The sequence below is a fragment of the Strix aluco genome, chromosome 14 (assembly GCF_031877795.1).
Source record: "Strix aluco isolate bStrAlu1 chromosome 14, bStrAlu1.hap1, whole genome shotgun sequence".
Taxonomy (NCBI): domain Eukaryota; kingdom Metazoa; phylum Chordata; class Aves; order Strigiformes; family Strigidae; genus Strix; species Strix aluco.
Genome location: NC_133944.1, coordinates 21549976 through 21565957, shown reverse-complemented (window position 1 = coordinate 21565957; position 15982 = coordinate 21549976). Strand labels below are relative to the sequence as shown.

General features: G+C 57.0%; 1 protein-coding gene across 1 annotated transcript in view; it reads right to left on the bottom strand.

Moving 5' to 3' along the window:
* Nucleotides 1-5714: 5714 nt before the first annotated feature.
* CFDP1 (craniofacial development protein 1) overlaps nt 5715-15982 on the bottom strand; it is a 67437-nt gene continuing 57169 nt past the window's right edge. Inside the window, exons 6-7 of the mRNA XM_074839562.1 lie at nt 11924-12082; nt 5715-6461 (exon numbers count right to left, since the gene is read on the bottom strand). Of these exons, the coding sequence (XP_074695663.1) occupies nt 6371-6461; nt 11924-12082 (250 nt within the window). The 3' untranslated portion in view covers nt 5715-6370. The remainder of the gene's footprint in view (nt 6462-11923; nt 12083-15982) is intronic.

The following is a 15982-nucleotide window of genomic DNA, read 5'->3' as shown; positions in this document are numbered from 1 at the left end:
CCTGCGGGACACACACGAGCTGCAGGGACGTGCCCGAGCTGCACAGACGCGTGCAAGCTGCAGACACACGCACGCTGCTCACCAAGCGTGGCCCAGCACAGCGGCGTGCAAGAGCCAGGTGTGCGCAGGCAGCGGGGAGCACGGTGTGAGCGTGGGCAGAGCAGCCAGGTTGTGGGGGTGCCCAGCGAGCGTGCGAAGCGCACGCACGTGCAGGGAGCACGCCAAGGGCGACGTGGGCGCACACGCGTGTGAGGGGCGGCGAGCGAGTCTGCGTGAGAGCCGCGGGGCCGGAGCGGCGCTTGCGGAGGCAGGCCAGGAATGCGCCGCTGCCCGTGCACGTGCCTCCCGGCCGCCTTCCCTTGCCACGGCATTTCCTCTTGGCCACGCTCGCCCTCGGGGGTTGCCTTTGGGCCATGCTGGCCTGTGGCGGCGGAGTCGAGGCCGGATTGCAAACACGCGCCCTTCCCCAAAAAGCGGGGCTTGTTCCGCTCCCTGGGAGCCACCACCACCGTTCCCCGGCACTGGCAACCTCCCCACACCGTCCCCTGCTCGGAGGCAGGTTCCCCTGTGCATCGCTGGCAGACGGGGAGACTGAGGCACAGCCGAGGGTGGGCGATACCTGGCCGTGGGGACTGCGGTCGCGCCCGCAAACCGCAGCCACCCTGGCAGGCGCAGCCGGAAGACTGCGGTTTCCTCTTGCTGGTGGCAGCGGTGACAGTGGTGACAGCGCAGGGGCTGAGCCCCGCGGGGGTTCCCAGGGTGTGCTCTGAGCTCCCCGACGCCTCTCCCACTGCCACGGCCGATCCCACGAGGCCACGGTGTGTTTGCTTCAGAGACCCCGCGCCCGGCCAGCACCCCCCTGCCCAGCAGTGAGCGTCTCTCCTGGGATCCCGGAGTGTCCCCAGGGTGAACCTGCCACCTCACGGCTTCAGGCGGGTGCCGAGAGGCCACAGGCTCCCCGCTTTGGTACTTAAAAGCAGCAAGGATTCTATTTTTCCCCCTCCCCGTGGCGATGCTCAGATCAAAGCGTCCCCTGTCGATACTCGATACTGGCCATTTTTGGTGCATCGGAGCCAAAATCGCTTTTTGCATCTGCTGCGTGCCCCGAGCTGGCAACGGCTCCCGCGCCCCCCTGCTTCCGCAGCCGAGTGCCCGAGGGGTGGCAGGCACCAACAGGTCTCCCTTCGGCTTCTCCCACCTCTAAGAAAATGGAAGTGCCAGAAAGAAGATCAAAAGTGGAGTGTTACGGGGGCCCTGCGGCGCTGGGGATGCTCAGAGCCGGGTCGGCGCTGGCGGTGGGATACAGCGAGGGCCCCACCGGTGGTTCTTCACCGGCTCCGGCGGACGCAGGGCTGGGCATTTCGGGATGGATGCTGCTCGGGATGCAGGTTGCCCCAGCAACGGTTGCTATGGAAAACACTTTGGCGACAAAATTTCCAGCCATATTCATGTGTCCGTCATTGTCTTCGGGAGAGTCCCTGGCGTCCAGCGAGCCAGGCACGGCCGGCTCCGCACCGGGCAGGCTGCCGCCGCGTCGCGGGGGGGGCTGTCTGGGCCGGGCCCAGCTTTTCCTGGCTTTTCCTGCTGGGTCCTGGCATGGGAAGGTGTTGGAGGACCCTAAACTGGGGGTTCAGGGGAGCACGGTGGGCATGCATGGGACTGGGGGCGCAGGCTGTGCCGTGCCACGCCATGTTAATTGGCTAATTGCTGATTAACGCCCCATTGGCCCAGCCATGCCCCAACCGTTGGATGGGGTGTGTTTTGGTGAACCCACGCCGGGGCACAGCTCTGGGACAGCGGGACATCGTGGGAAAGGGGGTGGCACTGGGACATTTGTGGGGCTGGAGTCATCCCCAGTGGGGACCAGCAGCTCTGGATGGGGCTGCCTGCTCCTGCCCACAGCACCTGCCTGCAGCCCCGTTGGACCCGTGCTTCAGAAAGCTGCCTCCCGCCTCCTGGAGCAGCAATAGGATTACACGGGACTGAGTCTCCTAGCGATGAACGGAGAAATAAATCCTATAAGGCAGGACGGGATTTATTAGACTTCAATATTCTCGAAATAATGAGGACATTTCTCTTGGCTTGTAATATCATGGGACCCAACAGGATCACAACAAGGATTTATCCCCATGACTTTCCGTGGCGCTGCGTCGGTTTTTGGCTGTGGGGAGGGGACAGCGGGGGAGACCGCTCGCCTTTCCAGCGAGCAGGATGGCGGGGCACCCCCTCATCTCCAGAAGAGCCAAGGCGGAGCGCAGGCCTTGGGCTGCCCCAACAGTAGCGGCTCTGTTCATCTCCCCATTCATCCCCCGGCGAGGGCTGGCGCTGATCCTCGCCCCCGGCCGGGGCTCGCTGCTGGGAGCAGGAAGGGCTGGCGGTGCCACCACCACCGGCTGAACTTCAAATGCTGGTGCCACCGGCACAAGGCTGCCCCGGGGTGGGGACCCTCACTCGGATGGGGTGGGAGACCTGCGAGCTGCCCTGTTGCTCCCCATTAGTCCTGAACCCACTGCAGTCAGAAACTCCGCTGCGCTGCCGGACGGGACACGGCTGTGAGGAAAAGAGGGGGGAGAGGCTGAAAACAGCAGCTTGGAGCAGAGGATGCGGTGCCCCCAGCATCACCTCCCAGGGCCCCACAGGGAACTGGGGCTCTGGCTGTGGGGAGATGCCCCCAGGGGCCAGCCCCGCGCTCTGCTCCCTCCTTCTCTCACCTGCCAGCTGCGGCACAGCACACCGTCACGCTTTGCCCCGTGGTGGCTCAGCTGCCCCAAATCCCATCGTGGTCCTTGGGATGGCCCGGCTGGAGCCCATGGGATGCACCCCCCGGGCAGCCAGCTCTCAACCTCCTCCCATGTCAAGAGCCGGACGTTTATTCCCACATCCCTATCACCGAAGCAGCTTTAAATGCACGATGTTACCTCCCCGCCCGCAAGTCCAGCAGCCCCGTAACAGCCTCCCCTGGGCGGCCTCCCCAAACCCCAGCGAACAGCTCCATAAAGGCGAGCCCGCGGGCGCGGGTGGGACGCAGCCGGTCTTACCGCGGCTCCGGAGCGCGGCCGCGGCGGCAGAAGCCCCGACCGTCGGGGCGCGCAGACACAATCGCTGCCTTGTTCGGGGCCCAGCCGCACAAGGGGCCCCTTCAGGCAGCCAGGGAAGGGGGAGCTCCTCAGGGTGAGGTGACGCTCAGGCCATGAGGGACTCCTTGTAGGGCCAAAATGATCCCGAGCGAATGCCCCGGGTGGGTCCCAACCCACAGAGGATACGTGAGCTTCCTGGAGAAGACAGCTCAAGGTGGGAATGTCTTGAAAGAGGCACCCACATTTCCTGGGAGCTTTGCTCCTTCCAGAAGGCTCAGGGCTGGTGGGGATGCCGAGGGCCGGCGGGTACCGGGGCCACCCCCCCTTCGTGGGAAGGCAGCTGGGCAATGGAAATAGCAAGCAGAGCGGGGTTTTGGCTTTTTTTTTTTTTTTTTCCCCTTCCTTAGCAGCCAAGCTGTGTTTTCTGGAGACCTGTAAATCACTCCTCGTCTTCAGGAAAGAGAGGCGAGGAATACATGATCCAACCAAGCAAAAACGTGGGACGCTTGGGAGCACGCATGGAGGAAGCCAGGAATCAGCCCCAGGCCGGAGGCTGCCTCCCGGCCGTCCCGCCGAGCCCGTCCCAGCTTGCCGGGCCAGGAGCTGGCACTGCAGCCCGGCATCCTCGAGCCGAGCCGGGCACGCCACGCTGCCGCCAGCTGGGGAGCCCAGCGGAGAGGAGCCGAGGCTCTCGGCCACCGCTGTTAAACCGCACTTTTCCAGCAGGTCAGGTTGCTTCCAAGATTTCAAAATTTTCCACGTTTGCTCAGCTGAAGGGAAGGAAAAACCCTGGAGAAGAGAGGCTGGAGAGTCTGTGGAGAGCAGAGCTGAGGCTGGCAGGCAGGATCCCATAAACTGGGGGTCACTGATTTTCCCAGTTCACCAGCATGCCAGTGGAGGCTGTGCTGGCCGGATCCCACTAACACACCATTAGTGTGTAAATCCAAAGCCATGAGCCGATGCTGCTGCAAGGCTCTCTCTGAACACAGCCTGGAGTTCTTTCAGGCTTTTAAGAGCAGGGCTGGGGTTGGTGCCTCTGGCCTTCGGGACCTCCAAAGGTTGCATCTCCATTCAGCTCTTGCTCATAATACAATGCACAGAATTATCTTCCATTTCTAACCTACTTTTCACCCCAGGATGCTGCCAAGCTGCTGGAGCAGAACGAGCCCTAAAATGCAGCCGCACTGGGGTTCTGACAGGGCAGGCAGCACCCGGGGTGCCTGTGCCGTGGCAAAGATTTCGGTCGGCAGTCCCCGGGGAGCCAGACGCCATGGGGACTCGGCCTGTGTGGGGGGTGACAGAGCCCTTCCCCACCTCCATCCAGCGTGTGAGGCCCCAGGACCACAGTCCTGAGGGGCCACAGGGGAGAGAAGATCCCCAATATCCTCTCCTCTCTTCCTCAGCCCCAGCAGAGCAAAGTGCAGCAAAAGGCAAATCATTTCCCCGGCCGCCTGCTCCGTGCTAGAGTGGGCCCAGCCCTCCCAGCCCTGCTCGCGGCCGCCCTGGCTGAGCTGCTGTGCCATCAGCGAGGCCCCGCTGCAAAACAAGCTGGGGTTGCCTTGGGGTCCCTGCTGGGAGGGCCCCTGGAAGCAGGGCAGGACCCAACTGCCTCCCCAGCCCAGCACACGGGGAGGAGAGAGGGGCCCGGGGATGGCCCCACACACCGCCCCGAGCAGGACCGCAGCCCCGCGCCCGGCACAGCACCCGCCTTACACCACAGCCCCCGCCAAGGTCCAAGCTGAAACCTCCTCACAACGGTGCCCTGGACAACTTCAGTTGTTTTTGCAATGAAAACCAAAGCAGCAACTGACTTGGAAGCATTTGGAGATGAAAACATGTCATCACCCTCCTTGTTTTGTTTTTGTCCAATTTCGGGCTCGTTTAAGCAGGTCCCTCACAGCTGATTCTGTACATAACAGGGCGCCAAAGGCTGCAGCTCCCCCTGAGCACGTGGTGTTTTGTTCTCGGCTCCGGCCACAGAGCAGGGCTGACTCAGCAGCTGACACGTGAGTCCAAAGCCGAGGCTGTGCGCAGAGCCGCGGGCAAGGGGCCAGTGGCAGCATCGCTCGCCCTGTTAGCAGGAAGGATGGGGCTTGTGCCGCCTTCCCCCCCTCACAGCACCGGCACGGGCTGCCCCGCCGAGCGGGCTCAGAGCATCCCGCGGGGGAAGGCTGGCGAGCACCTCTGCTTCGAGGCCGTGCACGGGCCAAACATCAGGAGCTGCAGGCAGCGCCAGCCCAGAAGGGACAGCCGAGGCGACGGTGCGTTGCCAGCTCCAGCTCTGGCCACTCGCTCCACGCCCAGGCGCCTCGCTCTGCCCTCCCAGGCAGCTCCCCTTGCTGAACGTCCCTGCGTGGCCGTGCCTTGGGGCGTGTTTCCTTACCCCTGCAGCACTGCTACAGGACTGCTTTGTCCTCATTGCCCCCCAATTCTGGGTTTAATCCCACCACCAGCCCCAGTACAGTGGAAGGAAAGTGATCCAAGCACTTGCTCTGACCCTCAGACTGCTATCAAGGCAGACACCAGGCACCTCAGAGCAGGGATTTTCACAGTGGCAGTCAGACACTTGTTACTGTATGTGACCCTTAATTTCTTTATCCTCTGCATCTTGCACAAACCACGCTGCCAGCATGCAAGGCTGTTGGGATGGAATACTTTATTCACGTGAACACTCAGATCCTGGCCCGTCCTGCCTGCTGCAGCTGCTCCCATCTTCTTGACAGCGTGAACAAGGAAGGATTTCTTCATCGGCTTGCTTAACCCCCCCCAGCATCATCAGACCCCACAAACAAGTACAGACAGTTCGGCTTTGTCCGGGCAAGAGCACAGCGCGGAGGGGCAGGGAGCGCTGCGGGGCTGGTGGAGCAGGGAGAAGGGCTCCAGCCCACAGCTTGCGCACGCACAGCAGCCACGAAACCTTCCCGCAGCTCCGCTCGCACAACCAAATATGCCAGCCCAGCCTTCACCAGGCTCCAGCACCCTCCCAGCCTTGGCGGCTCCTCCAGCTGCCAGGAGCGCCCGGGGTTGACAAAGGATGGGTGCCACCAATCTCTTCTCCTTGGAAAGCTGCCTGCCAGAATCATGCTGGTCACTCCTGTCACCTGCTGGGCCATTTAATGCTCAAAGTGCCCCCTGCCCACTGACAAATACCCTCCCCAAACTATTACAGTAAAAGGAAAAACCTGTACGTTGAGACATACAGGCTGAGTCTTGGGTAGAGAATGGGTTCTGGTGGTCCAGCGGAGGCCGGCAGCTGGCTGGGTGCAGGATCCCCCGCGGCCACACCCGGCACATCAGGGCTTCATACTGCTCAGTCTGATGTCGCGTTCTATTTCAAACTGCCTGTGATCCACGCGCTCCAGGAATGCTTTCCTCTCGATGTACCTGCAGGGAGGCAGAGGCTGTAAGCAGTGCCTGTGGCAGTCAGTGCTGCCCCCAGCCCGGGGCAAAGCTGACCCGAAGGGACAAGCAGGGAGGGGAGGCATCCTCTGCCTCCTTCCCGCTCTCTCCAGGAGCTGATCACTGCACTGGGCATGACCAATAGACACCAAAACTGCTCTGTGGCCTGCTGGGTGTCTCCTGGGGTGAGAAACCAGGAATTTCACAGAGGTCTGGGGTGAAGGGTCCCCATGTGCTGGAGAAACAGGCTGGCTGCTTCTCATCCCAGCTCTTCTCTTACGTCTGAGAAATAACCTTCACAACTTGAACGGGTTCAGGGCAGGTCCTCAGCAGGAGAGGCAGCTCTGATGCTCCTCTCTGGCTGCCCAGGTGACCCTGCCCACGCACCCCCCAGCAAAGCACCTCCAACCCAACCACAGCAGCACAACCCACCATACAAGCTGGTAATGCACAGGGAGCATTAGGGACCCAACCGGCATCACCCAGCGAGCCTGCAGCAGCTCAGGGATCCAGGCCAGGGGTTTCCCAGCCACAGACCCGCTCCTAACCACCACAGAGTATTTACTTCTCCCTCTCAGCAAGGCACCTGAGTGCTGCAAGGAAGAAAGCAAGCACGCCTGCGCCTGGAAAAGCACCTTGCCACTCATTAACGGCATGCAGCTGAATTTTAATGTGCTTTGCTGCAAACCCTTGCCACAGATAGCCTGGGGCTGTGCTACTAATTAACCTACAGAGGGAGCGAAATTGCAATTCAAAACAGGAGCTGTAATTGAATCATCACAATTGTTTTGCATTTGTTCCAGGGTGGCAAACGCTTGGCTGTCATGACAAGGTCATTACTCTCGGATGCATGAGACACCGCCTTCGGCTTCTCTCTGCGGCCACTGCTTCTCCTGCACCGCAGCCGGTGCCTGCTAACCAGAGAAGCCCACTGCTTGGAAGCAAGACTGAAAGCTGAAGGAAAGATGAGCATCCCGTGGGCTCGCGGGTTTTCCAGGCTCCTGGGCACCTGGCAGTGTGCACGAAGGTGCATGGGAAGGCTGAAGCCCCCTCCCACCACCAGCAGTGGTCCCTCCAGGACAGAGGGGTTCCGCTGCCTTTGGTGACAAGGTCTCTGCTTTATGCTCCAGCGCTCAGTGTGCTCCCAGCACAAGGGTGCTTTCACTGACGCTCCTGCCCATCCAGTCATCACTGGAAACAAATTAATCCAAATTCATTTCAGCGAGTGATTCCCCTGAGAGGATGAACAGCCCCGCACATCCCTGCTGCCACCCCATTCCTATCGCAGCCCGAGCCCGTCTCGTGCTGACACAACTGGGTCAGCTCCTCTCCGCTGGCTGCGAGGGGCAGGGGCCCAGAGTGGTGTAACGCCAACGATGTGCCGGCCGTAAGGAGGTATTTTTCTGGCCCCCTCCCCACACCGGCTCAGGAAAGGCGAGCAGGGGAGTGTCGCTTCCCTTCATCCCCACAGGCAGGGAGGTGACCCGCTCCTGCAGCCGGGCTCGGAGAGGCCACGGGAAGGAAGTCAGGGGGGGTCACGTTGTATATTACAGCGTGTCATATTGCTGGGCGTGTGGTTTTCCTCCCCCTCTGCTGCTAAACACCAACCACAACCATGGCCAGGAAGGTGAGGGACAGGGGCTATCGCTGTTAACCTGGGAACACCCCAACTGCTGGGGCAGCACCAGCCCAAGTTACTGAATTTGAAGCTCCTACAGCCCCTCTGCGACTCCCTTCCCCCAGCCCCTGTAAGGGGTCAGTGCCTTCCTCCTTTTCCTCTTCTTCCGTGCCTCTCTGGCAGGCAGGAACTGGCTCCTGGAGGATCGATACGGATCATGACCCAGGAATGTGGCCTCACGGCTGCAGCCAGCAGCTCTACGTGGAGGAGGAACTGCGATGTTGCCCTGTGGCGTTGTCCTTGGCCGGCCACGGAAAAGCGCCGTGGGGGCCAGAGCAGACCCTGCAAGGCACTACCTGTGCGTACACCAGGGTTTATGGGGCAGGCAACAAGCCCGGCCGGCCTGTACTGCACGCACACCGAGGCTGGAGGTGCTGACAGACACAAGCAGGGAAGCAGCATGTCTGCAGGGTCGGCACAAGCCCCCTGCACCCCGAACCCTGCGCTGGAGCTGCGGCTCTGTCTCCAGTTCCCAGCCTGGCTCCGTGCAGCCGACAGCAAGGTCCTGCCAAACGGCAGTGCAAAGTGCATGAGCAAGGCACAAACACCCGTCCGGTGCTTGTCCAAATAACCTTTGCTACCTGAATCAATACCCTCTGCTAAGTTATCAGCCTGCCTGGAAACAGGGCAGCTGTGATCCACAGCACAGGAAGGTGACTTTGTTGGGAGAAGAGGCTGTCTCTGCTAACAAGGGCAGCTGCAAACTGCTCTGGGGAGGGTTTCATTGGTGCTGCCTGTCCCCGGGCAGTCACCATCAGTCACCCAGTGCACGAGCGCACGGGGCTGACCCCACACCCAGAGCGGGGCTGCTCCCCCACTGGGCCTGCCCTACAAAGGTGGCCCAATTAAGAGGCCGCTACACATTTCCATTTATAAAGCCCATCAGAGAGATCAACAGCAAAGGGGATAGCGCTCTCTGCTCCTTACTTCAGCTCCCCCTGTCAAATCCAGGACAGGCCCTCAGGATCTGACACAACCAGGCTGCACAAGCCTGGATCCTGCTGCTGGGGGAACGCAAATCGCTGCCTGGGGATGGTGATAGGAAGGGAGGAAAATCAGAGGCAAGGGTGGACATAGCCACGGGGCAGCACGCGTCCCCTCTGCCTCGGGAATCCCAGGGCCAGGCTGTGGCTGGCCGATAACCTGCGCTCAGCTGGCTGCCGGTGTGCTGGCCGAGCACGTGTCGCTGCTGGAGAAGGGCCGGGGAGGTCCAAGGCACGAGGAGCTCTGGGCTGTGAACAGCAATTTTTGCAAGGTTACTACAAAAAAGAAATTCAGCCTGCCTTCCCTTCTGAGCAAAAAAAAAAGTGCCTCCCGCCTTGCTCGAGACACGCATGGACCATCGCTGCAGTGTGCAGGCACGCGTGGCACCAGGCAGGCCCCTCCAGGAGCGGGTTGTGGCTTTCCTCGTCAGGCAGACATTTACAATTACAAAGCAGGATACGTGGTGACCAGAGGTTTCTAACGCACGTCGGCACCAGGATAAAGGCAGCGCCTCGCTCCCTCCTGCCTGGGTCGAAGGGTTAACAACGGCTCATTACAATTTTTATAGAGATGTGTAAATGATTGCCCACTGAAGGGTGAGCAGAGCCTACATTATTAAAGGAGAAGAGGCGGCTGCGGAAGGGACAATAGGCTCCTGCAAAACAACGTGAAGCCAGCAGCAGCTCTGTCTGCGTGATCTGCCCCCAGGCAGGCTGGCTGCCCTGTCCCGATGTGGCACGCTTCACCCCACGGGTGTTTACAGGTGGCCTGTGAGCAGAAATGCAGTGGGCTGCGCATCCATCAGCGCTCCTCCCTTCTCCCTTTACCTTGAAGGTGGAAGTAATTCTCAGTGAGCAGATACTCGGTTGATCCCCTCACATTACATGCCTGACTAGCACAAACAGATTTGTAAGGAGTGTCTAAAGTTATCACGGCATCACATTTCTCATTTGTATAATGACAAAAACTGCTTGCCAGTAGCCCAGTAGATTTTCTAGCCTGGGATGTGACAGGCAGCAAAACCAAAAGCTGTTCAAGCTTACAGATGCTCTTAAAATTGCTGCTCTGCTTTGCTCATCTTTTCAGTGTGCTGATCCCTTCTTCAGCCTTCAAGGGCCATTACGTCAGCGTCTCTGGAAAGGTTTGCCAGGCGTGAAGGGCGAGCTGTCCCGCTTGTATGGGGTGGGAAAGAAAACAGCACTGGCCAAGAAAGGTCGGCATACTGGGTTTGAACAAGCAAGAGATGCCACAGAACGCTCACGCAGGGCAGCCTGGCCTGTTTGGGGTGTATACAGTTCAGTTGAGAGTGATGGACCCCAATTCAGGCTGATTCCACCGACTGAGGAAAGAAACAGTGTGTCCCAGCAACCGTCAGGAGATGGTCTGGTTTTTAATGGTGGTACTACCACCGTCAGCCCAGTCCAGAGCAGTGAAAGCCCAAAGCTGTTATCACACTTGGCAGCCACTCAGGACATCTGCGTAGGGCAAATTCTCACTCCACACCCTGTCGGGACAAGCCAGCCAGGTGCCACAGACAGAAACAGGACCCTCCCCTGGAGGTGTGTTCTCCCAAAGCAGCCTGCAGCTCCTAATGGGGCTTCATGGGAGAAGCTCACCCTCCTCCTCCTCCTCCTCCATCTCAGTACACGGCCTGGCTGTGCCTCCAGACTCGTGGCACGGGCATTTCACTGGACGGCCTCACGTACAGGGCTCTGACCGTGACATCCACCACGCCGCAGACGGCATCAGCAGTGACCTGGTGCACACGTGCTCTGCCACACCTATACGTGAGGTAAATCGCTCACCTCCCAGGATCTCAGGGATCTCCGAGGAATGCCCTGTCCCCCTGTGGCACTCCTACTGAATCGCTCTACTTGTTCAAGGGCAAGTGTCCAGAGACAGATCAGAGCAGATCTGATGGAGAAGGGGTGTTGTGGAAGGGTGCAAGGCCAAACTGAAAAAACCCAGCAGTTGTAAAATATCTATTTGAAATACAAAATCCAATCTGTTGGAATGCAGAAGCTCTGAGTTTTTCCTGCAGAGTAGAAGAACAGCTTACAATAAAAATACATTTTATGAGCTGTCCAGTAAGCTGGTTACGTTTTCCCAGAGCTTAGTGAAGCACTTGTAGTGGAAATGCCGCTTCTGATCTTATTATCCTTCCCTGCAGTGCATGTTATTAACTTTCTGTTTTATTTACAGCATCGCCATTTACTTTTACGATACTTCCATTAACTTCATTGGAGTGAACATTGCTTGATGCACACAATCAACACCCAGTGCTGCCATAATCTTTAACGCACCTTGCCAGCTGTTCTGGGTTTGCATACATCTTTACACAGGAGGAGGGAGGACAGACGCAGCTGGAATATGTCATTTGAAGAACAGAACAAAAAACATACCTCCCAATTTGAGACTTAAAAAAAAAAAAACCAACAAAAAACCAGGTCAAAGGCAATTGTGTTTCCTCATGGGAGTTCTGCATTAGACTGGTTCACCCTGTATCTGTGCCACTAGCACCAGCAGGAGAGAAGATAAAGCACAGCCAGACTCTAGCTGGACTTGAAGAACTCACAACGTTCTCAGCAGAGAGCAGTAGGTGCTTGCAGACGTACCTGTCTCCCTGTGATACCTAGAGCAGCTACTGGCTTTACGTATCCCTGGAATAAATCTTTCAGAAATCCCATGGGTTTGCTGAACGCTCTCTGCAGCAAGTCATGGGGTTCTTACATGTATAGGAAGTGGTGGGAAATGCTGGACTGCTATTAGGTAAAGTCCCCCTTACCCGTCTTTCCCTCGGTTATGGATCGCCAGCTCCTCCACAATTCCTTCCTCCTCCTTGAAGTTCTCCCAGTCCAGTTTAGATTTCTCCAGTGTGCTCATCTTCTGCTTTTTGGAGCCAATCTTCCCCAGGAGGCTGCTCATACCGCTTGGCCTCTTCACCCTGACAGAGATAAGGGAGCAAATGTTACTTAAATGCAGGGAGACAGCATCAGTTAGCAATTAAAAATAAAGCTGAGAAACGTCATGCGTGAGAGTGGTGGCCTTGATGGTGGTGAGCCTCCGCCACTAAACAGATGGCCACCAACTTCAGGCAGCCCGCGGGCGGCAAGGTCACGCTTCCTGCAGATCCTGCTCTGCTGTTCCCCTGGAAGCAGCAGAGTTCATTACACACATATCTCAAGTGCTCACTTTTTGTGAAAGGGCTTTTTCATTTATCTTCTTAAGAGAACAGAAAGCTTTCAGGCCAAAAGAGATCATTAAATCATCTAGCTTGACCCCTTGTATATACCAGGCCAAGCTGTTCCACTGATCACCTCCGTGCTAAGCCCGGTTCTTTGTCTTCGGTTTAAAGTGTTGTTTTCTGGAAGGGATCCAGCCTCAGTGCGTCACCAGCGCTGACAACACATCTAGGAATTAACCATTTAATTGGTATCAACACGCCTGTTTTCAACTTGATTTTGACTAGCTTTAGGTTCTGATTGCTGCTGCTTATCTTATCCAAGAGTCCTTTGGTGCCCAGGCGGGTCTCATTGGTAATGTACTAGTATACCATAACAAACTTACATCAGAATATTTTGTTTTGACAAACAGATGGAGGTCTTTACGCCTCTCATTGAAATGCATTTTATCCCAGCCCCTACATCTTTTCTAAGGTTTTGTCCCCCTGCTTACGTTTCAACACTCTTTGAAGAGGGGTGCACCAGAACCGCATGTAACCCCCACCCTTCTCCTGATTGCAAACCTGTTTCTGCCCAAGGATTGCTTAAATCCCGTTTGTTCCACCATCACGCCACACGCTGAGTCCCAGTGCACGTGCACTGTGATCCCACACCACCTCCCAGGTCCCTGTGTAGCAGGAAGACCACCTTGGTCTTTCATCTCCTTGTTCTTAAAGGACCAAAATCCCACCTGCGTGGTAGGGCCCCCGAATCTCCCCTTTATTCTGGGAAATGCACACACAGGGACTTGGGTCAGCCGGGTCACCCTCTGAGGAAGACAATTCTCAGGGCTAGGAACCCGTAAAACAAACTCGTATTAACCCTTCTTAAACCCCCCCGGGAGAGGGGGGCAAACAGCATCCCATTGAACTCTGTGTTTACACACATTCCAGAGATAACTTCAGGTCTGCAGGGCCTTTGCCTCTGCAAGAAGCCGGAGAGGAAATGATTCTCGTTCCTGAGAGATGGAGGAATTTGGGGAAGGGGGGGCCCAAGGAAGGCAGCCAGGTAAGCGTGGCAGACTGCGCTCCATCAGTACTCGCCAAGCAAAGCCCTGCCCAGGGGTAGCTGTTGTTGGGAACGTATCCAAAGCTGTACTTATCGCATCATTAGCATGGTTTATGCTGCCATAATTTGCAAGCCTCTAAAGGAAAATAATTCCACAGTTTATATGGAATTAAATCAAAGAAAATGACATCTTTGTAGGGCTCAGCCAGAAGATTCGCAATGCAAGAATGGCTGGCCATAGTCACTTGGGGTTGCAGCTTCCTGACATTGATATATTTAGGCTACAAACCTTAGATTAAGGGCATTTTGGCAGGCTCCATAGCCACCAGACAAAGCTGCCTGCCCCTCCTCATACTGCCCATCCAGAGAGCAGCAATGTCCTAGGACCCGGCCCTCATTTCTTTCAGGCCACCACTGGAGCACATGCTGACAGCCAGCACTTTCCACTCTGCGGGGACACAGAGTAAGCTAGATGCTCTTTTATTCACCTCTATCCCTGAATGTCTCATCAAGACGTCTACAGCTCTTCACATCACAATCATACAATAAAACCTCGATCCTCGCTCAGCCTCTGACTCTCTCTTACTTTTCAAGACATGATGGCCCCAACTATCCTCATCTGCAGGTAGCAGGAAAGTGGTGCAGGCAACGGAGCTGGTGCAGGGTCTGGAGCACAGGTCTGATGGGGAGCGGCTGAGGGAACTGGGGGGGTTTAGTCTGGAGAAGAGGAGGCTGAGGGGAGACCTCATGGCCCTCTACAACTCCCTGAAAGGAGGGTGCAGAGAGGGGGGATGAGTCTCTGGACCCGAGGAACAAGCACCAGGACAAGAGGGAATGGCCTCAAGCTGCGCCAGGGCAGGGTCAGACTGGCTCTTAGGAAGTATTTCTTTGCAGAAGGGGTTGTTGGGCGTTGGAATGGGCTGCCCAGGGCAGGGGGGGAGTCCCCATCCCTGGAGGGGTTGAAGAGTCGGGTTGACCCAGCGCTGAGGGATCTGGTGTAGTTGAGAACTGTCAATGTTAGGTTAATGGTTGGACTAGGTGTTCCTCAAGGTCTTTTCTAACCGAGATGATTCTGTGATTCTGAGAAGGGGGCAAAATGTGCAAAGATGTTCTCAGCACAAGATAAAATTGGAGAGATTTGGTTCCCACATCTGGCTATCCAGGACTACACACAAACCTTGCACAACCACCAAACCCAGTATCAGATGAGTGTTCAAGTTGCGAGGGAGTGGGAGGAGAGGAGATATGACAGGTAAGAAGGCAAAACCAAACAAAGTATCGGGCAAGCATGCCCCATGGCATTCCTTGCTGAGCAGCTGCCTGGACAGCAGAGCCTGGTGCTCATGCATGGCAGTTCCTCACACTGCAGTGGGAGGCCTTGGGTTTTAGCACGGGACTTAAAGTAAAGATGCTCTGAGACAGCTCTAGAAAAGTGCTATGGCTGTTCCAGCTGGCAACACTCCTCTCCCCCCAGCCTGGCAGGCAGAAGGTGTTTAAATTAACACAAGGCATTCAGTAACACATTTCTCTGAATAGACTTAACTTTCCAGACTCACTTGTGCTTACAATTTTGCCTACCTTTGAAGGAGGAGAAGCAGGGATGTAGAAATGAAGGGTGTTGTCCCATGTACCTAGATGTCACCCAAATGGTTTATGGGGCAAAGAACCCTGATGGTGTAAGAGTCATCCCACCTGCCTAAGGGCACTCACAGGTCACCTGCATCTGCCAACTCTTCTGTGGGCGGGAGCCTACAGCCACTGTCCAGCTGTGCTACAGACAGCCCTAACTGCAAAAGACACAGCATGCACCTGGAAAACCCATTTGAAGCCATTTCAGGATCTCTGCCGGGTGTTAGAGGAATGCCTGCCCCGCAGAGTGACAAGCAGGCTCAGAGGCAGGCTCACACATGCCAAGCCTGGTGCCTTTTTGGCTGAACCTCAGTCTGTCAGCTGCCGGTGGGGAAGAGCTGAGTCAGGACAGGGACCAATCAGCCAGGCTGGGCTGCCACATGCATCCCTGCACAAACACAGACTGAGACATGCTCCCATGTCCCCAAACCACAGTGGAGGATCTACACGAGGGAAGGGAACCAAAGGCAAGATGGTTGGTGGCCAGTGGTGGGAGCAGAGGCAGTGCTGGCTTCCCGGCAGGGAGCAGGGGCTGAAGGCTAGACGAAGGTTGCTCGTCACACATCTTTTCTCCCATGGTAATTCCTGGCATAAATTAACGTCGTCTACACACACACATCCATCTGTATCAGTGCTCAAGGCCTCTGTATCTCCTCTTGGCCATGGATCTCAGGAATATCCCTTAAAAGATACAAGTCAGCTGAAGTTTGAGGCTACAGAGTCTAGGTTACGAACACGGACCTCCATCAAGGGCTTCCAGATAGCCACACTTGCAAGTCAATGGTCCCTTCAAGGCAAGGGAACCTAATGAAACAGGGCAGGCGATGCTGCGCCCTCGTGTTGATGACTACTCCAAAAATACTGCTAATATCCAGTGTCAGTCCCATGCTGGAGGCAGGCCCTGGGCTGGATGACCTGGCTCTGCTCCTGCCCGGACAATTCTGTGCTGTTTGAAGCGGGACCAAGCCTGGGCCAGGCAATGAGAC